Genomic DNA, 26,259 nt, shown 5'->3' on the forward strand with positions numbered 1-26,259 from the left:
ACATTCAAAGGCATCGATGATTCCGATCCTTATAAGGAATTAAATATTAAAGTGCAAAAAAAAGAGTGTATTGGCCACATTCAAAAACGTATAGGCTCTTGCTTGCGAACGCTCGTCAAGTTAAAGAAAGGGTTAGGTGGTCGAGGATTATTGGATCGTTGCCTAGGAGGTTACATGCAAAACAGCAACGAAAGCTTCAATGCGCTCCTGTGGCCTATGGCGCCAAAGATTGTTTTGAGCGGATTAACTACACTCTCTGTTTGCTCTGACCTTGCTGTCTGCATCTTCAACGATGGAATTGCAAGTGTTATGGAGGTGATGACAGTATTAGATCTGACAATCGGCGAAAATTGTTACAACTACTGCATGGAGTTCGACGAAAAACGTATCGCATACTCGGAGCATTCATTGACTGATGCGGCGAGAGAGGCTCGCTTGGATTCGAGAACGCCGAGAAGAGAACAGGAGCGAAAACATACCAGCTTGGAAGGGGAACGTTATGGTTCTGGTATAGCTGACTAGAGGTAAAAATCATAAAAAGTTAATATTTCTAACGTTATCACCTAGTTTTTCCATTTTCAAACTTCAAACACGATGTTCTCAAAAACACTTTTTGTCACATGGCCATAAAAATTATTCAGTCAATTTTTATCCGATCAATATAAAATTTTGATATAGCCTTTAAAACATTATTTCCTAGGGAACCACGTAGGGTTTTTTGAAAAAATTGAGAACTTTTTTATTTACGCTTAATTATTTGCAATTTTTTTGGCGAAAAAAAAAAATTTTTTTTTCATACTTCTGCCGATTCTTGAAAATTTGATAGTTTTAAAAATCTTTACGTCGTTCTCATACTTTTAGCTCCAACATGAAGAAAAAACTTTGATTTTGTGTTTCAGTTGGATAACGACGACGAAAATGTGATGGTCATTGAGGTCTCTCTAAAAATTCTGTCAATGCTCATAGCTCTCTGCAACCGCCATTTTGTTCTTGGATGCTTAAAAAATGTATTTTATGTAGTTAATAGCATATATAATAAAGTTATCAAGTCCATTTTTCAATATAAAACTATGTTTCTTTGAAAAAAATTCCGAATTATGACCTTAAAAAAGCATGCTCTACAGTGGTGTTACCTCTTAAACGATAAATATATTCCGTAAAGCAATCAAGTAACATATCTAGATATTTAACTAGACCGAAGACTTACATGGAAAGAATATATTTTCACTAAAATTAAACCGTTGGGTCTAAAATGGAGGAAAATGTACTGGCACATCAGAACAAAATCGGAGCTGTCACTTGAAAACAATCTGCTGCTATATAAAGCTGTACTTAAAGCAGTTTGGACATACGGCATTCAACTATTCAGGGGTGCTGCTCCTAACTCGCATATCTAAATCCTGGAAATATTTCAATAGAAATTCCTACGCAATATAGTACGGACCCCATGGTCCGTACCGAATAAAATTATCCGAAATGATTTACAGGTACCTATAGCCAAATAAGAAATTAAAAAATTTTACGCAAAATTTCAGACTACTACTGTTTATTATTAAGATATTTAATAGCAACAAAATTTTCTTATTGACTTTATACATAAGACAGTATTATAAATAGACTTAAAGTAATAAAAAAAAATTTTCATCGTTGGTTGTAGGTACGTAAAGTACTACTTGTTTATTGCTTTGGTCAGCACTTTTTTTAATACTTATTCCACTGCAAATGCTAGGTTCATCTAAACTTCTCTCTATATCCATGAAACCGTTACTATATAAAAAATGGTGATCAAAGGTCGAGTCGTGTAGGAAATTGGAGTCTAATAAAGAATCTTTGTACTCAGAATTTAATGTTAAACGTTATGACGTAGTGCCAGAATTACTCATTATTGAAAGCGAATAAGTTATGAATTCTTGAATATCAATTTTTATTAAATTTTCCGTGACAATCTTTAAGTTTATAGAATTAATTTCACTTTTTTTGGTGGCAAACAAATAATTTTGCTTTATAATTCAATACCTTATTACTCTCCATCATTATAGATCTAATGAATTATGTTACAAAATTATTTGAGAGTAACACCCAAAACTCCAACACAAATAATTATACAATTAATTATGACAACGTTTCGCTGGATTGCCATTCAGCCTCATCAGGTCTTATATTAAATTGGCAACCGATACAAAAAATACTTCATGACGACTTAAATAAATGATACATTAAATATCAATAGAACAGCAAATTTGCATACCAACGCAACATGTAGAAATTCAAAATTTATATTATCCGTTGCTAAAAGTCCAAACTTTTACGGCAACTATTGTCATTAAATTTAAAATTATAGTCATGTCAAAAATCGTAGTGTTATCATTAGTAACAAAACAACATAAATTTAATTGACAACCAAAAGGTTCCAAATCTCAAGTCATACTAAGAAATTAAACACCACGTCATATAGTAATATTCTTAAACTTAGACAAAATTTATTTGATTAAAACAAAGATGTAAAGGACACATTATAAGAGAAGTAATGTATTGAAAAGACCAATGGAAACCATAAATAAGTATATTAAGCTATTAAGAAATTGAAGCTATTTAAGAAATTTAAAAATGCTAGTGTATTGTTTGCTAAGAATTTGTGTATCTATTAATAGTTTACTGAAAATCCGTATTCTTCCATCTGCAGAGTCGCTTAAAAGCATAACATAAGCAAATCTACAAGCTAGATATCAAAAGAATCGAATTGTCATCGATTTAAAGTGAACTTAGCCCACAAATTAAACAAAGACGATTTTGTTCGTCACATTGAGTTTTGTGAAGATATAATGGTACGCATAGTTGAAGATTCTCATCTTCCATCAAACAAAGCATTTAAAGATGAAGCAACTTTTCAACTAATAGGGACTTTGAACAGACATAATTGCAGATATTGGGCAGCTGAAAATCCTTGCCGGATGCGAGAAGAAAAATAGCACTACCCGCAAAAATTGTATGTTTGGGCAAGTATACTTAATAACCGTATTATAGGACCATATTTTATTGATGGAAACTTAACTGCTGAAAACTATGAAAATATGCTTCGAGCTCAAATAGTTGCTGTTATAATAGAAATAGAAGGAGATAATTTCGAAAATACATAGTTTCAGCAGGACGGTGTAGCACCTCATTATGCACGATATTTGCGATGACACTTAAATGAGATATTTGCTAATGTGGAATAGAAAGAAAGGGCACAATGGCCAAAAGATCGGGTGTACAAAACAAAACCCCGAAACTTGGAAGTATTACGTTAAGGGATCATAGATGAATCTGCTCTTATTCCTACTGAAACGATCTAAAATACTGTTGATACTTTTTACCATCAATTAGCTTACTGTTAAAAAGTGGATGAAGAACAGTTCAAGCACTTAAAGTAAGATGTCATTATTGCTTCTAACAATTAAGTTTCAGAGGCAAGGAGACTCACGCTAACGCAGCGCCCCAAAGGGAACAGATTTTAGTATGTCCAAATCATTATTTCTGAAGAATTTTAAATTAAAACAAATGTCCTTTCAATAACCTTGACGATTCAAACGACGAATAAGTAACGTATAGTATAAATTTACGCAACTACGGTCTTCTTGCACTTTTTCAATTTATCAAGGAGATTTCTCTTCGTCATGCAAGCTGCGATTGTATAAGAAAGAGGTTGGCATTGATTTTCATAATTGATATTAAATCTTGTAAAGTTATATGCAAAATTGTTCAGCCAAACATAATTTTATGATTAAGTATGTTTTACATAATACAAAATAAAAACTCACATATATAAATGTAAAGAATTTTTACTGCGTTATTAAAATATGTAAATGAAAAATTTTTAATTGCGCTTAAGAATTATTTGTAACAAAATTATTACATTTCACTTAATCACAAATATCCGACCAATTTACATCAAGGTATTATGATCAAGGTATAATGGATTTTGCTTCGTTATACTCGTATTTACGTTATGGCTCACGAAAATATATAAACATTAAACGTGTTGTACCTTCGCTATATAGATTCATATTTTTCATCTCGATTATTACCCAGAAATTTATCTACCACCTCTTCAAAACTAACCTAAGCACTCTTTTGAATAGATGTTATTTTTTTGATAGTCATCGTTTTTTATACGAGGGTGAGTTAATAAGTCCTTCGAAAAAAATAAAATAACAATTTTTTTTGGTAGATTTTTTTTCTTTTCAACATAATCTCCTTTTAGCTTGATATACTTTTCCAGGCGTCCTTCAAGTTTTCTTAAACCATCAGAAAAAAATAATTTTGGAAGTTCCTCAAAATAGCCATTTGTTTATGTTATGACCTCCTCGTTCGAGATGAATCGTTGTCCGGCAAGCCACTTTTTTCGGTTTAGGAATAAAAAAAAGTCACTAGGAGCCAAATCTGGTAAATACGGTGGATGGTCTACAAATTCGAACTTCAATTCCTTAATTTTAATCATTGAAACTAAGCAAGTATGCACTTGTGCATTGTCTTGATGAAACAAAATTTTTTTTTTCAAATGAGAACGCTTTTTCTTTATTTTGTCGCTTAACCGGTCAGACAACGACGCATAATACTCTCCAGTGATTGTTTTTCCTTTTTCTAAATAGTCGACGAATATAATTCCACGTGCGTCACAAAAAACAATGGCCATAACCTTGCCGCCCGATTTCACTGTCTTCGCCTTCTTTGGAACTCGTTGACCTTTCACAAGCTACTGTTTTGACTGTTCCTTCGTCTCAGGAGTATAGTAATCGTCTACAGTTACGAATCGACGCAGAAAATCGTACGGATTACAGTGGATGCACGCCAAGAGGACCTCAGCGGCTACCACTCGACTGCGTCTCTTCTCGACTGAGAGCAAACGCGACACCCATCTTGCCGAAATTTTTCTCATGTCCAATTTTTCATGCAAAATCAAAATGACTGTATCTTTTGAAATCCCTGTGGTCTCAACTATTTAGCACAATTTTATTCTTAGGTCACTCAGCACCATGTCGTGGATGTTATTGATCATTTCCGGAGAGCTCACGTCTATAGGATAGCCTAAACAATGTTCATGTGCAATCGATGTACAGCCTCGTTTAAATTCATTTATCCAATTGTAAACAGTTGTAAACTCAGGGGCAGATACACCATGAACTGCATCTAAGTCAGCTTTGATTTTTTTCGGTGTAAGGCTTTTTAAATAGAAACTTAATATTTGATACTGATAACTTTTTGTCTCTATGAATATTCAATCACTATAATCATTTCATACATTCAACCATTAACCCGCCACTCAAACGTGATCTCTAAAACGGAAAGATTTGTACCAGTGAACAAATTTCATCATTTGAAAATCGATCTGTTAGACTGCCACTCAAAGGTGATCTCGAATTAAAGAGCCTTGAGCTTGAGAGAAATGTGTGTTTTCTAACACATCAATTTATAGAAACAACACACAATGTGTAAAACAACTCATAGAATAGAAAATTGACTATTCCAGTTTTGAAAAATTAGAGTACACAGAATTCAACGACATCGAAATCTATACATTTTTCAAACGCTCAGCTTTCTTGGGGTTTGAGTTTCAAGGTTAACCTGTCGTGGATGTTAGGTTTGCAGCACCCAGATATCTTGAAGTTTCCCCTTAAGGGTTCTTGGAGTTTGAGTTTCTAAGGCAACCTGCCAAAGGTTTAAGGTTTGCAGCGCCCAGAATTCTTGGGGTTAGAGTTTTAAAGTTAACCTGTTGCTGATTTGAGGGTTATGGGATTAGACCCCAGGTTTTATAGAGTTGTTATTAGAGCGTCCCCTATCATGGGTTTGGGCTTTGCGACGTCCAATGTTTTGAGGCTATGATAGTGTCGAAGTTATGTAATAAATCCAGGGGATAGTAATTATCGAAGGTCGCGTAAATGCTGGATTTAAGGAGAGCCCTGCAACGTCGTAGCAACGATGCATTCAGGTGCGCCTGAGGCTTGGCGTAGTTTCAGGGTTCCGTTGCCGCCAGAAGTTCGATTTCTCGCCTAAATTGGCTTGAATCACTATCTGGAAATTTTTTCAAAAGGGGACAGTGCCACTGTTCCTATGTTTCCGTCTTTGAATTCTAATCGATTATTGTAATCCAAAGACGAGAAGTACCAACAGTCCTATCGATAGTATTACCCGGTTTCCCTATAAGAATTGTATTTAGAGCCTATCAACAGTAATCTCTAGATACTGAGGAAAGAAGATTTACAGTGGTTTGTGAATTATTTTAGAAGGTAGAAAAAGAGACAAAAAGAAAGAGAAAGAGTGAGAGGGAGAAACTATTAATTCCTTTTTTTTTTACTTACTGTTTTATTTTTATACTTTTAGGCACACTATCACACTCCGGTGGTAGTTGGCTCCCTGGCCCTTTTTTTCTATGGCTGGCTCCTTGGCCTTTTAGATTGTCACTCGCTTCTTGATGGCATCTCGATGACTCCGTTGGCTCTTTTCTGGTAGCGCAAAATTGTCTTTTAGGTCTCGTACAGCCTCTTTTATACTTTGGGGTCCGTCTCTCAACCTCTCAATTTCGGAAAGACTGGAGCGGGTAGTGGTCTGTTTGGCTTGCTGGTGTCTTCCGACTTTTCCTCGTTCGGTTTTCGGGCCCTGATTGCAAGCGGGAGCGTAAGAAAAATCGTGGACGCAGACACTGAGGTCTTGGCTCATGAGATGGTTCTTCGAGTATCTTTTTCTTGGAAAAGATTCGCTCTATTATCTATAATTGTTTATATGCGAAATTTTCAAGTAAACTAATTAATCGCAACATTACTTATAAATTATTTAATACTATGAACAAGAGTATAATGGGATTTGTTGTAAGATATAGTTGATTAATAGGTATTTATGTAAAATAGTAAAAAAAAAGACGAAGCTTGCTGACTCGCAAGCTGTGATATACAACTCGTGGATCATTTATTATCATTTTAATCTTAAACATAAGATTTCAACTATTCGCTAATTATATAGCTTTAATAACATAAAGTTAAAAGAAGATTTCATACAAAATTTTCATAATATATAATTAGGCATTTAACAAATAATCATCGTCTAATTTCCTAAAAGAGTAGTGTATATTTTAAGTAATATCAGCATACTGAAAATGAAGCAATAGTCTCCTATCACACTCCTAAGATATTTTTCTCAATATATTTTGATGCCATAGAAAACACAAATTTTGTCTTCTTCAAAGTACGATATCTAACCTTGCAAAAGTCCGATTCTAAAAAATAGTTTTTAAAGTAGAAGACTGTCTTTTCCAATCCTTGACCCGGATTCTCAATAAAATTAAAATTCGTGATGTAAGAAGAGCTCAAATATAGCAAAAAACTGTTTCTGTTGGCACTTTTAGGTTAGAATATCTCGGAAACCTGATATATAGGGTAAATTTTCAGCTCAGATTCGGATTGAGCGCATCAAAATCTTTTATATACACTAGATTTGTCTCTGAGCTTAAAAAAATGACGTCAAAATTAGCCTGTTTTTCAGACATCTATAATTTCAAACAGAAATAATACAAAGTAAAGTATAAGGTCTCAAAATGTTTGTACATTGATAGACTATTGCTCATGAAAAAAGATAACCATCCCTTTTTTTTTTAATCAATTGAAAATGGTTTTGACATGTTTAGGATGTGGAAACCGACAAAGACAAATAAAAGATCAGTTGTTTTCAATTATTAATATAGAATATGTTCTTACTCTAATAAATAATCTGAGGCTTGTGCAAAATGCAAAGAAGCAATAAGTAAATCTAGTGAATGACATTACATCAGTGCTAAGATATGTCGAAGTTGTTACAATAAGATTCAGACAGATCCTAAGATTGCTGTTACTATTGATCCTAACACTCCAGACTTATCTTTTTTCAGACTATAACATAATAGTCATACATTATGTCGATTTCTTTAAAACTGTGTAAGAAATTACTTATAGAATATAAATTCTGTATGAAGCCTAATATACCTATATGGAGTGTTCATTTAGAGGTGGAAACACATTGACCACTTGTTAAAAAAATATCAAGAGGTACCTCTTGAGAACCATATGATTATAAGTAATTTGATGTTTTAATGTTACAATGAAAATCGAAAAAGTGATGATGTTGTTTTTGATAAAGTATTTAAATCATGGTGTGGTTATGACAAAAAACAATTCAACCAATTTCGTGAATATGCAAACCAGAACATATTGCTATACTACTTTAAAATAAGAACTGCTCTTTCAAATGATCAATTAGATATTCTTTTCGGATTTTGTTGAAATACAATCGTTAACTATATGTCTCTTGCTTAGAATAATCTAATTAGGAATTTCACCATAGGCAAGAAATTATTTAGGAATCCAAATAATGTAGGGGCTATTATTATATTTCACAGAGGATATTGACTGGTCAAAAACAACTATGGAGTGAGCAAAAGAAAATGCCGTTAATTAAGCCCATGGCGGGATGTACGCTAGACGGGTACATGCTCTTTGTACTCGGCCACTATGATGCAAATCACAACGATACTTCCATTCTAAGAGATTGTTTTGACAGATATGCAGAAGAACTATCTGTAATTATTCTTGGCGACTTTATAATTGTATAATAGATAGAGGATTCAGAGATGTAGTCTCATTTCTCGAGGAAAAAGAACTGAATGTTCTGATTCTCGAATCTGATCGTATCGATCAAACAGGAGTTAATAAAACAAGAAAAGTAACTAAAGGAAGGTGGATAACTGAACTAGTTTTCGGTCGCCACAATAAAAAATTTCAAATATTTGCAATTCCAGCACATAATGTTACTTTATATGATGATATAGATAATTTTACAAATGACCTTGCTAAACCTATTTCACAACCGAACCGCATCTAACGGAAATAATGAACTCATAGCAAACGAAATGATGTCAAAAGAAAATACACCAAATAAATTAAAAAACATGGTTGAAGACTATAACATGTCGAAAGTAAGGGTGCCTTATGTTGATATAGAATGTTCTCTTCTTGACAATGAAGAAAATAATGCATTACTTCAATTTCCAATACTAACACTGCAAGATTTATATGAAGTCTGTTTAAGATCATACCAAATTTTCAACGCTAAATCATGTTATGTTCAGCACAAAAAAGACGGAATTTTTTTAATACAAAAGTTCTAGCCAAATGCAAGGCATGTGACTGCTCATATTAATTATAATTAATATTTAATTAATATGATAATTATCATTACTACGACATTGATATTTTTAATATTTTGTTGGTAAAAGCGTTTATGATAGCAAGATACAGAGGCAGTAACAACCACCACATATTTGTACTTATGGATAAGTCAAAGGATGGACGAGAAAGTGTTACAGAATATTTTTGTACTTGCGAATGTGGAATAAGAACCGTTTGGTGCTGCAGTCATATTATGACGATTCTATTGTATCTTGGCTATGCTCAATATAGAGCAATCTTTACTTTCAGAATAATATTCTTCGGAACCGTCTGGATTTCTAAATGAAATTCATCATGATAATCTTGAACCTAAGTAAACTTGCACAATTTGGCTAAGAATTTTAGTGATTTTACATCAGCTAGCGGGTCACACATGAATTTTGCCTTAGTCGGCTGGGTCCCATAATGATGTCATCTCAACTGACTATTTATTTGAATGTTCCTGCCTTAACTGTCCGGATCCCTCAGTAATGTTGTCTCAACTGGTTGTTATTTAAGTGATCTTGCCTTAACTGTCCGAGTGCCATTTTAATGTTGTCTTAACTGGTTGATATTTAAGTGATGACTTTAGGTTGATTGAAAGTTTAAGGAGCTTTGCTTTCTTGATTTAGCAAGTATTCATCTTTAGAACTCCTTTCTCCTCTTTCTTCACTCTCGGAAGTTCCTTTCTAAGACAATGCCTCAACTTCCATTTCCTTTGCTACCCTTGAAGTGTCTACATCCATGCATTTGGATGTCACAGTTTCATCCTCGACTACTACTTTTTCAGATTTTTTCACTGAAGAAACGTCTGTATACACAATTTTAAATCTAGTAGCCATGTTAAAACTAGTAGCATATTACAAGTAAAACTCGCTCAGTCTCTTAGATGCTTCACTGCGAGATCGCGTTCATCTCTATGTATATTTACGTATACTGAAAAATTATTTGCTAGCTATAACTATACTAAATATACACAGTAAAAATTAAGCATTTATATGTTTTGGATGAGACAAGTGTGAATACGATATACTCTTGGCCTCCGACTTTATACTATACCGCGCTGCAAACATTCTTTATGCCGCGTACCAGGACTTGGTTGGCCCTTGTCACTAAATATATTTTTAATTCTTGGCGATAACAGTAGATAAACTAGGCAGGCTACAAATCAGGGGGGTCTCAGATCATGGGGGCCTCAGATCAGTGATCTTAAGTGCATGATCTATGAGAACAGAACTCTTAGATCAGGCGCCTCCTTTCCTCCTGCGATTTGCAGCACTCTTAGATCAGGTGCCCCCTCTCCTTCTGAGATCAGGCGCCCCCGCCGCCGCCCCCTCTATGATCTGAGGCGTATGAGTTATCAGATTAGAACTGTTAGATCATGCGCAAGAGTCCCTCATCCCCCGCCCGACCGACCACTCAATGTGAAATGCGTTTTAAATATTAAAATAATAATAATTTATGCGTTTCCACTTTTCATTGCTGCTTGTTGCGCGGATAGGCATATCGCCCTCTGATAGCATGGCTATTTTAGGCCGTTACATTTTAAATGAGTCACTTTATTATTAGTTTGAACTAAGGACACTTCATTTGATTTACAAACTGTTGATTGAAACCTTGATTGGATCAGTAGATTAGTTTTTAAGAGAGCACAGCGCAAATAACACTTCTAGCTTCCGTGAGTGTCAAACGTAAACTGTTAGTAATTAATCAGCATATTTATTTTATATTATTTTATTTTGTTATGTTCCTTTCTTCTCATCCTAGACTCTCTCATACACGAATGTCGTAACGTGCGCGTCCGTAAACGCGTAACGTACTACCGTTCAGTAGTAGGAACAATCTTACTTCCCGAACCCCCAAAAGTTGTAAATAGTCACTAGCTGGAAATAATTTTAAATTAATAAAATAAAACCAATTTGCTCTTTACAACCTCAAAAACAGAATATTATAAAAAAGCCGTTCTCTGAACCGTCCAAAATTTTGATATATCTTCTTCATATAAAGCTTTGATTGACGTAATAATTTGTCAAGGCTTTAGTCGAAGATGGACAATGCTTCGAATATTTCGGCAAAGCATTCTATAAAAAACAGATGTTAAATGAAGCGAAGGCATTTTCAATGGACCTAAAATCTGTACTTCACTTAGAGGTGAAAACTTAAACATAATTATGAAAGACGATAAGAAGGCAGCATGGTCAAGTTTCAAAGAGGTATCAACAAAATTTTGGAACACTTTCAAAGTAGTTGTCAAATTGTTGATTTTCAACGAAATTGATGAATATACGACATATACTTCCCGCTAACGGTCCCAAGATGTTGTCTTTTACAAAATTTGACATCGAATTCATAATCAACGACCTGAAAAACCTCTAGAATAGTATTTATAATGCCTATATATTCTTCCAAACGTGTATAACAAAATTTTAAAAAAGTTTCAGCAAAATTTGGAATGAGTTTTTCCTTTTTCTGATTTTTTTATCGTTTCAACGACGCACAAAAGATTATAATTGCTTGAAATAAATAGTAAAAACATAGTTTTCGGCGAATTTTTACCTTATAATACAATTCTGAAGTTAAATGTATTGTATCTTCGATTATTTTTTATAACTTTAAAAAACCAAGAAAAAATTGAAATAAATGAAGTTTCTCGCAAAAAAGCACAAGTTTGCAGAATAAAACTCTTTTTTTATTGTAGATTTGGATTTAGCGTTGAAAAATACACAAAAAATTATAGGTCTAATTAAATGCACAAGAACTTTTAGTGGTGAGTGTATATAATCATTATTATAAAAGTAAGTTAAAATAATTATTACCATTGAATAATTTTTAAAGAAAATATGCAAATAATCATTTTCCCTAGAGTAACTATGCGGTAAACATACGGTAAGTCCACACTTTATATGGGTACCTGATCCAACTTACCTTTTAGTAATCACTAAAAAGTCTGTTCCGGACAATGTCAGTAATCAGCAACTCCGAAACAGCATGTATTTTAATAAGAACGGTTATAAGTTTTAAATATGCGTAATCAAAAGGTTGTGAAAATTGCTATAAGTATAACTTATAAATGACTATTAAGAATTTATGTTATATCTTTTATATAATTAGAATTTGATTAGGAATGAGTAATTAGAGTCGAAAAATGTGATGTACGTATCATATATTTATAAGATTGTTCGTACTCTCGTGGTCTGTCGCGTTAATGAGTAAGAATTTGTTTCAATTTTTGAAATGCTTATGAATATTAACTTTAAAATAAAATTATAAATGAATATCTATGGTTATATAAATTGGATTTTAAGGAAAGATAGACTTTATCCTAGTTTTTTATGGTGCGAAGTGTCCCATAAGAAGAGCTTAAGTCTTGCTTATAAAAAAATGCAATTCAGCCCAAGTTTCTCATAGCGCGAAGTGTTCTATGAGTCGAGCATAAATTACAATGGGAAAGAAAGGATTTGCTCAGTTAATCACTTGAGAGAAAGAACTTAGGTATTAGCAAAGTTTATTCGATCTCGAGCGCTCACTTTGCAAGGTTATGAATGAATGTTAGCCTGTGCAAAAATCAGCCTATTTATATACAGATTTTTCCGGTTATTTTCGCAGAACAGCTCTCTTCTAGTTGTTTACGCAATTGTGCGAAATCATTTTTTTTAATTTATAAGAGAATAAACAGTAATAACGAAATCCTAAAACTTATAAACTTTACAGAAGTAGATATAGATCATTTGAGTATAATTTACACTTAATTGCAAAAAGTAAAGTCAAAAGTTATTAAGTAATAAAGTTAGTTAAAGTAATAGCGCAATATTTACAATAAAATAATGATAAAATTTTACATAGATCAATAGTTTATCACTAGTAAAAGTAATTGCTAAAAAGAAATACTTCAATTAGTTAATAACATTTGAACTATAATTAATTTTCGTATTTATAACGGTTTTTTGTAAAATCTTATAATGCAAATACTAAATTAGTTAATTAAGATTATTAAATTATAAAAATCTCGTTGTTATGAACAAAATTACCGCTTTCAATCTATATACAATTATTTGTTTAAATAAATTATTATTTGTTTATTTATTGATAACATTAAAATCTAAGTTATTATCGATGAAATGAATTCTTAGTCATGTTTCTTAAATAATTATTTCGGATTTCGAGTATTCGTTTTATTACAATAATTAATATTTACACCGTAATAAACAAATTAACTTTTGCATATTAAAATTTAATATAATTTAGTAGTTAAAAGCAATTAAAATTATTATAATCTAAATCTATGCCCTAAAATCTATATAAAATATGCTTTGTTTTATCGAAATTACTCTTAATGAACGTATTTTAATTAAACAACAAAAACTATTATATCTATATCTATAAGTAGGTGACGTCACGCTCCTTATATGGTCATGAAATTTGACTCTGATACTAAGTCAATTATATAATATATAAGGTGGTGCCGTTAAATATGCTAATTGATATAAATAGGTTGATGAGTTTAGCGGGTTGCAGTAATCCAGTAAAAATAAGAAAATAGCTCATAGATAGGACCGTTACAGTTATTAATTAAAGAATAAATAACAATTTGACACTTTTATTTTGATTATTTATATTCTTATATTCTATCATTATTAATATAAATTATGATGTTTCATGATTAACTAGGTAAGCAATCATTTTATTATTGAAAAAAAAGAAAAATATGTTTCAATAAGTTTTATTGAAGACGATTTTTACAAGGAAAGTACCCAAGGTGTCGTTCTCCGATTTCAATAATACTGAGATATGTGATAGAGCATCAAAAAATAAAAAACACGTATTTTTTTTATCGGCGGATATGCACTTTAAAAGGGTGAAAACCACCCCCGAAAGTCACCCTCAAATCACATTTTTTTTAGTATCTTCGGTTCTATTCAACATTTATCAATAAAACAAAATGGAAAAGAATTGCCATGAAAAACGCAACAACAGCATATAGGTTTCGATAATAAGGTTGGCACCCTTAGATTTAATAGGGGTAAATCTGTATTTTCCTAGAATTTTTTTCATGTAAAATTTTACAGAACTATTACAAAAATATAAAAAAATGTTTTTCAAATACAAAATGATAAAAAAAAGGTGATCTATTTTGGTGTTTCCGCATAAATTTTGTTATGGGGGGTGAACTACCCCTAAACCCTATTAAGAAGCAACATAGATAAATAACACAATAAATGAATTTTCGGTTTTTATAAAATTATGGTATGATATATGGTGCATTGAAAAATAGGTGATACGTATTTTTTCGGCTAATTTTCACTTCTAGCGGACAAATTCCGCATAATCTTTTGTTATAGGGGTGAACTATTTCTAAACCCTATTAAAAAGCAATCTAGATAAATAATACAGTAAACGAATCCCCGATTTTGATAAAATTGTGATATGTTATAGAGCACTGGAAAGTAGGGAATACGTATGTTTAATCAGCTAATATTCAAAAAATTTTCAATAACTTTTATGAACTTTCACAATTAGTTTTATTCATTCTTTAAATGATGAACAATAATGATAATCTTCAAAAAAGTGTTTGAAGCATTGTGACGGAGAATTTCGGCTCGCCGACTTCTCTTTCGTCTCTCTCTCGTCCGTTCGCTACGCCCGGGCTGAGAGTGTGTTGGTATACACTCTTATGCCTGGTTTTTCTCTGTTTGAGGTGCGGCGAACGGGCATTGGCGGAGCTGGATGCGGCCGACGAGCTGGCGATCCGTTGCCAGGATCGTCATGCGGGGGAGCGAGCGGAATGGGGGAGCGCGGCCGAGGGGGGAAATCGGCAGTTTTCGTTTGGGCTGGCCGATCGCGTGCGCGCGTTTTGTTTTCGTTCGTCGCCGTTTTGGATTTTCGGTGAGTTTTTGGAAGCGGTGCGGTGCTTCGCCACGTTTTTTTTGTTTTGTGGATGCGCACCCGGTGTGTGGGCGCGCATCGGTGGTTCATTTTTGTTGTGAGTGAGGAGTGAGTGGCTGGGTCGTGCCCAGCCAAGCCTTGCCGCCCAGCACCGGTGTGCGTGGGTAAGGGCGAAGCCCGTACCGCCGGCGCGCGCGTGTTCGGTGAGCGAATCCGGCGAGCGGCTGAGCAGTAGCACCAGCAGCAACAGCAGCCGCAACAGCAACAACAGCAACCGTTGCAGCAGCAACAGCAACAGCAACAACATCAGCAGCAGCAGCAAGCCGCAGCCGTTGACCGGGAGCGGCCATCTCCACCTAAGGTCGCCGTTGGGAAGGTCGGTGCCGGTTTTCTCTCTCTCTCTCTCCTTCTCTCGCTCTCTTGCATGTCCGGGGTGTTCGCGGGTGCAACGGTGCAGGTCGGGCAGTGATGCCGGCCCCCGTTGCCGGGTGTTGAGGTCGCGAGTGCGTTCGCGGGCGCTTAGGCTTAAGCGGATTATCGGGCAGTGATTGCCGATAATCCGATTAAGCGGATTAGCGATTTTTGTAATAGGCCGATTTGCGAGACGGAGTGCGCATGCTCCGTCTAATTATTAATTTGTGTGTTTTTCTTTCATTTTCTTTTATTGTGTTTGTATTAATAAATTAATAATATATATATGTGTCATATATTATTGCGTTAACCCGTTCGTTTTCCCGATTTTCCTTCAATTCGTGCGCGATTGGCACACACGCTCGGTGTGCCATTCAGTCGTGGGAGCATTCGTGCCTCCCGAGCCCTCCTTTGATAAATATTGTGCGGACGGCCGCGAGCAAGTATTCTTCAACGAATAGTCGGCTTATATAACTCCGTTACAGCATAAAGATTTTTTACACCAAGCACAACGAACTATTGCAATATTACTGCAGCCTTCAATCTCGCAATGCATTTTGCAAGAATCGCTAAAGCTGAAGTCGACAGGGTTCTCAAATTTTTCAGGGTTTACATCAAGGTAACCACTTTTGTACCAAGAATATTTAATAAGATTTTTATATCTTGGGGATGAAAATTGGTTGTGGACTAGAGATTGCAGTTTAATAATATTACTACGTTTATACACTTGCATATCATAATCCATTAAAATTACTTTGTCGGAAAAATGTCTAACATAATTTTTCCAAATGCGAAAGCTAAATACGTCTAAAGGTTGAATTTTTCCCGTAGTTCCTGTAGGAATTTTTTTTATATTTACGTCTTTATTAACAGGTGTAACTTCTTCTACTATTTTAGGACAATGCCCACTTCAAGAATCTAATAATAATATACTTTTAGGACCAACTTTCGGAAAATATATTTGTTACGTAACGTACCAATTGTTATATTTTACGATTATAATTTCGCTTTCGAGAGTCCTGTTCGTGTTGTGCTAAGGCCAAGGTTATAGCGATAAAACATCATAGCTAGCAGTATTCGTGTACGCGGCTCGGTGGGAATGAGCGGGAGAAGCTGATTCACGCTGCTGCAGCATGCTGTCGCAGCATGCTGCAGTCAGCGTGCTTGGCTAAGTAATACGAGCCGATTAGAAACACGTAAATGTCTAAAGCGTATGCGCTAGAGAGAGACGGAATGCGAGGGACAAAGAATATATAATAAACTGGTGAAAACGACGAGGAAGATTAATCAGTCAGGACAGAGCGCAGAGCAAGAAGGCCGCAATATTTCCGAATTCAGAGTTTATCTCGGCAATTGAAATATAAATTTAGTTTGGTTGAATTTGTCCGAGTTATCCGGTATTATTCTTTTACCTAATTAAAAGTTTAGTTCAGTTTACTTCATCAGAGCTTGAGTGTTAATAAAAGCCAAAGAAAGACAGCAATCATACAGGCAATTTGTTCAAGCCGTTAGGACCAAGAAAATATATTAATCCACTGTATCAATTGGACACATACATATATACGCATACATTTGACGGACCATACAATCCGTTTAAAAACAAAAAGAAGGAAGACCATATAAATAAAAAACAATAATAATACATGAAGGACCGAGCGCCAATAACTCTATTAAAAAAATAAGTGAGTACCATATTGTTTATAGCTAATAGACAACGCGAGGCGAAGAACACGCGTCTATATATATATATCTCTCTTTCTATTTTCGCTCTATCATTTATTCATGTACTTGAGCTTTATAAAATAAATGTTATAAGTACTATTAAACGCGCTTGAGTATATCCATATGCTTATATATAACCGATTACGGATAGATATATACGAATACGTCCGATCGAATATCTCACGATGGCGGTATCGGAAGCCCGGATTCAAATCTACGAAGATTTCGTTATTGACGCGCGAACGGGACGAGGTGCCCGAGAGCCTGACTGCCGCCCGAGTCAAAGGCTGCTCGGCTGTTGAAAGGCCTTCGTACGGGACAAATTCGCCTCGCGCGAATTGTCATCTATCAATATTTTTTGTAACCAAATTTTAAAATGATCTCAAAAAAACTATGTTTATTAATGTTGTTGTATAGCTTGCGGGTATTGTCGTAAAAATTTTACTTTCGGTAAATAAATATTGATAAATACCTGAAGTCCGTTTTCCAGATTTTAACGCTTCAACATGTACATTTTAGGTCGAAATAAATTAGATTCAACAACTAGTCCAAACTGGCCACTTTTTTCTTTTGAAACTAGGAAAAGTGGTAAAAGTAATTCTCCATCACCTGATATTAGAGGCTGTATTGTATAACTATGTGTTGTAGACGAATCTGATTGAACAACACACTGCACCTGTTTTTCTCCTTCAACAGCTAATGTTCTACCAGAATGTATCTCTAACTGGAATTCACTTTGATCACAGTTGAATACATTTTCCATTCCTACCTCTTCTGTACATTGTTTAACATCAGTTATAAATTCATTTGCATGTTTTTCTAACTCTGCAGCACTTTCTAAAGTTTTTCTGGTTACGAATTTATTAATTTTTCTTGATATTATTCTGTGTATTTTCTTGAAACAATTAAGCCAGTGACTCGAAGCTTTAAATCTAATATCTTCATAGCCTATCTTCTTTTGAGCTTGTAATGCTCATTTACGTAAGTCTGGATCATGAACGACCAATCCCGCTTTAATTGCAGCTTTAAAATTTTCTAATGTAAATTGACATATTCTAGAACTTTTCTTTCTATATGCCCCTCCTATATTCAAAGCATAAGCCCAACGTCGCAACTGCCTTATAGAACTTACTTTCTTAAACTTTTGTTTCACTGATTCAAGACTCAAATTTTTTTTGTTTACTGCTTCTCCAGTATTCCACTGCTTTTAATTTATAATCATATGATATATCTTCTTCATCTTTAGTACATTCATTTGTTGGTGAAAAAGGACGATCTGGAAAATGATGCAAAATTTCATCTTCAACAATTTCAGCTTCCATATCTTTAAATGGTTCTTAGAAATCTAACGTTTCATCCGTTATTATTTTCACTTTATTATGTTGTTTGTTTTATGAAAAATTTTTTCTATTTTATTTTATTAATTATTTTATTATTTTATTAATTCTATTTTATTTTAAATAAAACCGAAGATACTGAAAAAAATATGATTTTGAAGGTAACTTACGGGGGTGATTTTTGTCCGCTAGAAGTGAAAATTAGCCGAAAAAATACGTATTACCTATTTTTCAATGCACCATATCATACCACAATTTTATAAAAACCGAGGATTCATTTATTGTGTTATTTATCTATGTTGCTTCTTAATAGGGGTTAGGGGTAGTTCACCCCCATAACAAAAAATTTTGCGGAAACACCAAAATAGATCACCTTTTTTTTGTCATTTTGTATTTGAAAAACATTTTTTTATATTTTTGTAATAGTTCTGTAAAATTAAGCATGAAAAAAATACTAGGAAAATACAGTTTTACCCCTATTAAATCTAAGGGTTGCAACCCTTATTATAAAAACCTATATGGTTATGCTTTTGTTGCGGTTTTCATGGCAATTCTTTTCCATTTTGTTTTATTGATAAATATTGAATAAAACCGAAGATATTAAAAAAAATGTGATTTTGAGGGTCACTTTTATTTTTTGATGCACTATAACATATCTTAGTATTATTAAAATCGGAGGGAGATACCTGGGTACTTTCCTTGTTAGTACTATGTAATTTACGAGGGGGGTCAATAAGTCTTTAGAAAATTCAAGGGATGGCGCTCGTCAAGCTTAAATTATGATGTTTTTGGCAAGCAATACTACTAATTAGATATCGTACAAAGTTTTAGCTCGATTCGTTAAGTCATTTTTTTGTGAACGTTGGTTGAACGAAAAGTTATTGGTTTATTTGAAAAATGGGAAAAATAGAGTTTCGAGCAGTGATAAAATATTTTTATTTGAAAGGCCTTACACAAAAGAAATCACAGTTGAGTTGAACGCCATTAATGGCAAGTCTGCCCCTGTGTTTAAGACTGTTTAGAACTGAATAAATGAATTTAAACGCGGCCGTACAACAACAAAAGATGAACCTCGTTCAGGACGCACCATAGAAATGAGTATGCCCGAAATGGTCAACTAAATCCACGATATGGTATTGAGTGATAGAAGATTAAAATTGCGAGAATTAGTTGAGGCCACAGGGGTACCAAAAGGTACAATCATTTCAATTTTGCATGAAAAATTGGGGATGAAAAAAATATCAGCAAGATGGGAGCCACGTTTGCTCCCTGTTGAAAACGAACGAACCCACGTGGTCACCTCTGAGGCTCTTTTGGTACGCATACGTCGTAATCCAGAAGACTTTTGGCGTCGACTCGTAACTGTAGACGAAACATGGGTACACCACTATACTCCTGAAACCAAAGAACAGTCCAAACAATGTATTACCGCAGGAGAACCAGCCCCAAAGAAGGCAAAGACAGTAAAGTCAGCTGGCAATATTATGGCCATGATTTTCTGGGACGCGTATGGAATCATTTACATCGACTACTTGGAAAAGGGCCAGACGATCACTGGACAATATTATTCGTTGTTATTAGGTTAGCTGAAAGAAAAAAATCAGAGAAAAACATCCTCCTTTGAACAAAAAAAAATGCCTCTTTCTTCAAGACAATGATCGAGTTCACACGTGTGCAGTTTCGATGGCAAAAATTAACGACTTAAAGTTCGAATTAATTAACCATCCATTATATTCGCCTAATTTGGCTCCCAGTGACTTTTTCTTATTTCCTAACCTCGAAAAATGGCTTGCCGAGCAACGATTCACGTTGAATGAAGAAGTCATCGCCGAAACAAATGCCTATTTTGCGGGTTTTCAGAAATCATATTTTTCTGTTGGCTTAAAGAAACTGGAAGGCCGTTCAATAAAATGTATCTACCTTCAAGGAGATTATGTTGAAAAATAAAAAAAAATTACATACGCAAAACTTTTTTTTCCTTCTTTTTATAAAGACTTATTTACCCCCCCCCCCCCCCCCGAATATAATACTGCTAAGATGATTTTTATAGCCTAACTTGGTTAATAATTTCTCACTCAGATAAGAATTCGTTTAATACACTCACCTTCTGAATTTCTTTGATCCACCTGTTTACACCATTTTGAAGTTGATTAAGGAACGTAGAATCTTCTACTTTACATCCAAAGTCAGCTACTTTTGGTTTTCGTCCTTCTTCTGCACATTGCTTAATGATTTGTATGACAGTGGGATGGATTGGTAGGGATATTTCTGGAATATCAATATTTTGTTGCAAATGAAGAAGACCCATTTCTAGTTCTGCAATTTTTTTCTCCACTGTAGGAGCCATTTTATCGCCATCTCTATCAATTTTAGCTTTTTCTTTAACGTAGCTTTTAAAATAAGGAGCCATTGTTTTGCTTATAGCATGTAAAGTTTCATATGGTGAGCCGTCTGAAAAATACACTACACGGAGTTGGGAATGGATTGATTTGTCTGATTCAATAACTATTCCTCTTTTAGTGAATACGATTGAAGACATTTTAGGATTTGTACAACTGATTTCATTTGAAAGATAATAGATATCAGTTTCTTTTTCATCATCAGTTTCGCCACTGTCGTATTCTGCGAAAAAGTTACTTGTATTAGTAAACAGAATAAATATATAGTCGTTATATGATAATATAAAAAATTCTTCTATTGCACTAATTATTGTTATACGTCAGCGCACCATGAACCCAAAAAATACATAACGCTTCACTTGCGGTAAAGTAATATAAAATAAGTCATAGTAGACAAGAATTAACTAGTTTTACTTAGAATATCATAGTACTATACGTGGATACATGACTTCACATATCCGAACTAACTTTACTTTTGAAAATCTATTTAGTGTCCTAAAATTTTTCTGTTCGAATATCAGTCTATCGCATCTCAAAATAATTCAAAATAATGATGTTGCCTATATTCAGTGTTGTGTCGATGTCTAAGAAGTAGCGAACTGTTGAATTATATTACACTTTCAAATATTTATATTGCACTAAAAAGTATGAGATTTATTTTTCAGTAGTGGAATAATCTGCATATGAGGTAATTGAGAACATAAGAGGTTATGTTTTGAAATTATGCTGCAATTGTTAGTATAAATTGATAATTTGATATCGATATATAATATTAAAATTATCATATTTTTTTTAGAATTCGATGTATATTTTGAACAAATAGGGAAGACAACAGCTATATTATTCAAAAACTACAGTAATTGACGTTACACTCACTCACTCACTCACTCACTCACTCACTCACTCACATACACACACACACACACACAAACACACACACGCACACACACATACGCACACACACACACACACACACACACATACACACACACACACACACACACACACACACACACACACACACACACACAACGAACCTGCCTGGTTTTCTAAGTAGAAGGGGAGATGTACTCCTATGTGGCGCGTCCTAGGTGGTCGATGAGGAAGACTCGTCGATCCGTTTCAAAGTGAAATAAAATAACTTCCGCGAACCAAACATAGTCAAGGCTATCAACGCTGCCGCTATGGAAGTTCTCGGCGATCCGATAGCGTTGAGCAAACAGAGTGAGAAGGACAAGACTTAGAAAATTTGGATATAGGAGAAAGGAAGTTGACGGTGGAAGGAAGGGATACCCTTGTACCGGCGCTTAGAAGTTGCGAGAAAGCGGGCACGATAGCGTCTTCATCAAACAACCGCACTGCTACAGAACTTGGTCATTGTGGCATTCAAAGCTGTAAATGACACTATCATGAATATTATGGAGCTTGATCACTTGGGCTCTATCTAGCACATAATGATACAAGTAAGAATAAAGGTACTACAGGATCTGGCCACTTGGTTCCTGTAGCATCAACAGTACAAGTACAAGTAAGGCAGGGCATGTCTGCATAGATAAGTTACAAGCCCTCGAAGAAGCAATAGAATACCAACTAGAGATGCTGGAGGACAAAAAGCAAAGAATAAATAACATGCCGGAACGGGCACGGAAAGTAAGAAATGCATTCAGAAGCCTAAATAAGCAGGTGCTGAAGGAGCAAGAAGAGACTGCTTCTAATAAGCTTCCGACGCAAGGTCTGACTGGCATTAAGAAAGAACTATTCCAAACACCAATAGGGAAACTCTCCTTGCGTCGTTCAAACAATACACCTAAGAGGAAAAACCGTCACACCGCTGGGCGTAGAAAAAAAAGAGAAAATCGAAAACCAAATCAATAAAGAACACCACCCTTGAGCTGCAACACAAGCCTGCCCAACAAGTCACCCGATCGAGAACGACCAATACTAGAAGAAGGTTGAAAGGAAGGAAAAGAAGAAGGAGAAGAAGAGGATTAACAAGAACTTATGGAAATTACGGACCAGGTTGAACGCCTTTCTTATAAGTGTGAAACCGGACAAGTCCTACGTTAATATTCTCAGGCAGGTAAAGACAAGATTAAAGGTAAAGATACCAGGTAAAAATAAGAAGAGGATGTTAATAATAGCATCGAAAAAGTGTACAGAACGGCCTTCGACCAACTACTAATTGTACCCAGCTGGAAAATTAGAGATAGAGTAGGACCTCTCCAAAAGAATATAGAAGAGATGCTACATGAAAAGGAGGACGTTGCCAGCAATACCCACCAGGTAGAGCTGGATATAAGAGACATTGAAGAGACGTTTACCAAGGAGGAGGTGAGAGCGGCACTTTAAAAGGTAATCGAAGAAGATGGAGCCGAAAATATGGAATCAGTAAAGTCCTTACAAGCAGAATTCGGAGAAACCCACGTTGCTGCTATCAGGCTACCAGCCAGTACTGCCCACAAAGCGACTGGTGATAAAGACAAAAGATGGATAGAACTGGTAAACTGTAGGATCAAGGAGATGAATCGGCTACTTAAATATTACAAGTGCTGGCACTCAAAGCATATGGCCAAACAATATAGAAGCGATGTAGATCGATTTGAGCTCTGCATGAAATGTGGAAGCGCAGATCATAATGTTGCGCAATATAACAAAGAGGCATACTGCCTCTTCTGCGCCAAGTCTAGAAAAGAAGTACGAAGTGCACAACCTTTAACGAGACAACCAGGAGGGAAAAAAGGTCGCGGAAATGAAAACATTACTATACAATCTAAACCACGACGGAGTTACGTACAACCTACTGCTACAGACTATATAAGAATGGAAGATCAATATGGCCATCGTAATCGACCTTTATAAAACCGGTGTTACCCAAGCATGGGCCATTTACTCTACAGAAGAGACAGCGATATGGCCATGTGGGGACATTCTAATTCTTTGCCAAGATCAAGTCGACGGAACATAAAGTGGTTTCGTCAGAGCATCTACTCCTATGCTTACTATGTTCCCCCAGATTTGACAGAGAACCAGGCCAATTTACGAATCCTTTTGACAGACTCGTCAAGACGTCAAAGAACATTCTCCGCAGTCATCGCTGGAGATTTCAACGCATGGGTTACAAAATGGGGAAGCAAAAAAATAACAATAGAATAAATGAATAGATGAACTAGAGGCAACGTTTGTTCTAGATTTAGAGATTTTCAATAATGGTAACGTGCCTGCCTACGAGACAAAAATTCATCATAATAGTATACTATGGGATAGAACCAACTGAAAAATAAATAACTTGTTCAATCTGAGTGACCCAGAGTAGCACTAAAAACCTGAAATATGGATGTCCGTAACACCAACGAAGAAGCGTAGGAAATTAGAAGGTGAGTCGTTAAGGCTTGTGATGCAGCGATACCGCGAAAAAGAACAAACAATAGGCATGAACTTGTTTACTGGTAGAATGAGAACATTAGTGCTTTTAAAAAGAAATATCCTCATATTTCAGCTTGAAGAGCAGCAACAAGAAATAGAAAAGGCAGTAAAACCTAGCCATAACTATAGGAGCAGTACAAGAAAGTACGAGCAAAATTCTCAAAAGCGATTAAAGATAGCAAGAGGCAATGTTGGAAAAAACTACTGCAGGATTAAAGATTGAAGACCCCTGGGGAAGGTCTTATAAAGTTGCTGTTAAGTGACTAAAGAGCCAGACAACGCCGCCACCAACATGCCCAGTGTTTCTTAAAAATGTCGTAGGAACGGTGTTTCCACAGTGGCTTAGACACAATTTTCAGATTAACCAACACGGAGAACAGCAGATTCCACTTGTGTAAAGAGACGAACTAATGAAGACTAGCACCAAGGTAGGAAACCAGAAAGCTATAGGGCTGGATTGAGTCTCCAACGTGGTACTTGAGAAGCCATAGCGCAGCACCACAGATATTTCTAGAAATTTATAACAGGTGTCTCTGAGAAGGAATTTCTGCTTGCGAATGGAAGCGGCAGAGATTGATTCTCTCTAAAAGGGAAAAAGCCACCAGACGATCCTTCATCCTATTGTCCACTCTACATGATTGACACAGCAAGAAAGATCTTGAAACGGATTATCCATCCAAACTTCTTAAAAGACATATTCGAGTTAACGTGATCATTGTAAATACGAGTATGTTTAATATTCACGTTATTTTGTCGAAACAAAACTAGTAAATTCACATTATCTCGAATGAGATGCTTCGGTATGCGAGCGTATGATTGACAGAGATAAAAACTATCTACTTTTTTATATCATCCCATACAGAAGATGCTCTCATGTTGTTCTGCTTTTCAGTGGATATATAGTCGAAAATCATGATGGAATTTGGATGATCGTTATCTGGTAAAACAACTGTCTCATGCTTGGTGAATGCATGATACTGTATACCATCAATCGGCTCCAATAAATCTTTTAAAAATTTATACTTTGGTTGAATGAGGGACTTTAAATAAAAATAAACGTTTTCGAATCTAAGTCTATTAGGATGTGTGATTAGTATTAGCAAATAGTTAGTTTTTTCACAGTTACTAGGACCACAGAAAACTGCTCGTATACTATCAGTTAGTAGTTTGCTATGTCTTTTTTCTCGTTTTTTCCGTCTCCACCATACTATCAAAATTTATGAATTGCAACTTAAGCGGTTGCTCTTTGAAGTCCATATTGTTTACACGTCACCCATCGAACAACGAATGAATTTATTGACTATAAAAAAAACTGCTTATATATTTTTATTTTCATTAAAACTGTATCTTCTAAAGAGGTATGGTCATTCGTTATGAAAGAAAGACTGATCGTGGCTTAATGTGATGTTCGTATCACTTATAAATAAAATAATTCGAACTCTCGTAATCTAGCTAATGAGTAAGAATTTGTTTCCAATGATTTTACTCTAATAGTCAAGAAAATAGATAAATCAATCAAATATAATAAATAGATAAATCAAGTATACATAAGTAAGTGCAATATATCGAGGAAAGTCAGACAATGCCCTAGTTTCTTATGGTGCGAATTGTCCCATAAGAAGAGCTAAAGTCTTTCTTTGATAGGATATAATTCGGCTCAAGTTTCTTATAGGGCGAGATGTTCTATAAGTCGAGCTCAAATTATAAGGAAAGGATAGTCTTGCTTAGTTAAACACAATGAGAGAAAGAACTTAGGTATTAATCCAAGTTTATTCGGACTCATGCGCTCACCTTGCAAGGCTAGAAGTGAATGAACGCTAGCCTGTGCAAAGGTGGGCCTATTTATACATAGATTTTCCCGCTTATTATTGC

At 34.9% G+C, this 26,259-nt stretch overlaps 1 protein-coding gene across 2 annotated transcripts in view; it reads right to left on the bottom strand.

Annotated features, from left to right (window-relative positions):
* Window positions 1-26,259, bottom strand: part of LOC131675316 (dynein heavy chain, cytoplasmic) — a 995,688-nt gene that overhangs the window by 910,873 nt on the left and 58,556 nt on the right. For both annotated transcript variants that reach the window (XM_058954251.1, XM_058954250.1), the window contains exon 3: window positions 20,670-21,187. In XM_058954251.1, coding sequence (XP_058810234.1) covers window positions 20,670-21,187 — 518 coding nt within the window. The remainder of the gene's footprint in view (window positions 1-20,669; window positions 21,188-26,259) is intronic.

The sequence above is a fragment of the Phymastichus coffea genome, unplaced genomic scaffold (genome assembly GCF_024137745.1).
Source record: "Phymastichus coffea isolate CEN01 unplaced genomic scaffold, Cenicafe_Pcof_1.1 PCOF00018, whole genome shotgun sequence".
In the NCBI taxonomy this organism is placed as follows: Eukaryota; Metazoa; Arthropoda; class Insecta; order Hymenoptera; family Eulophidae; genus Phymastichus; species Phymastichus coffea.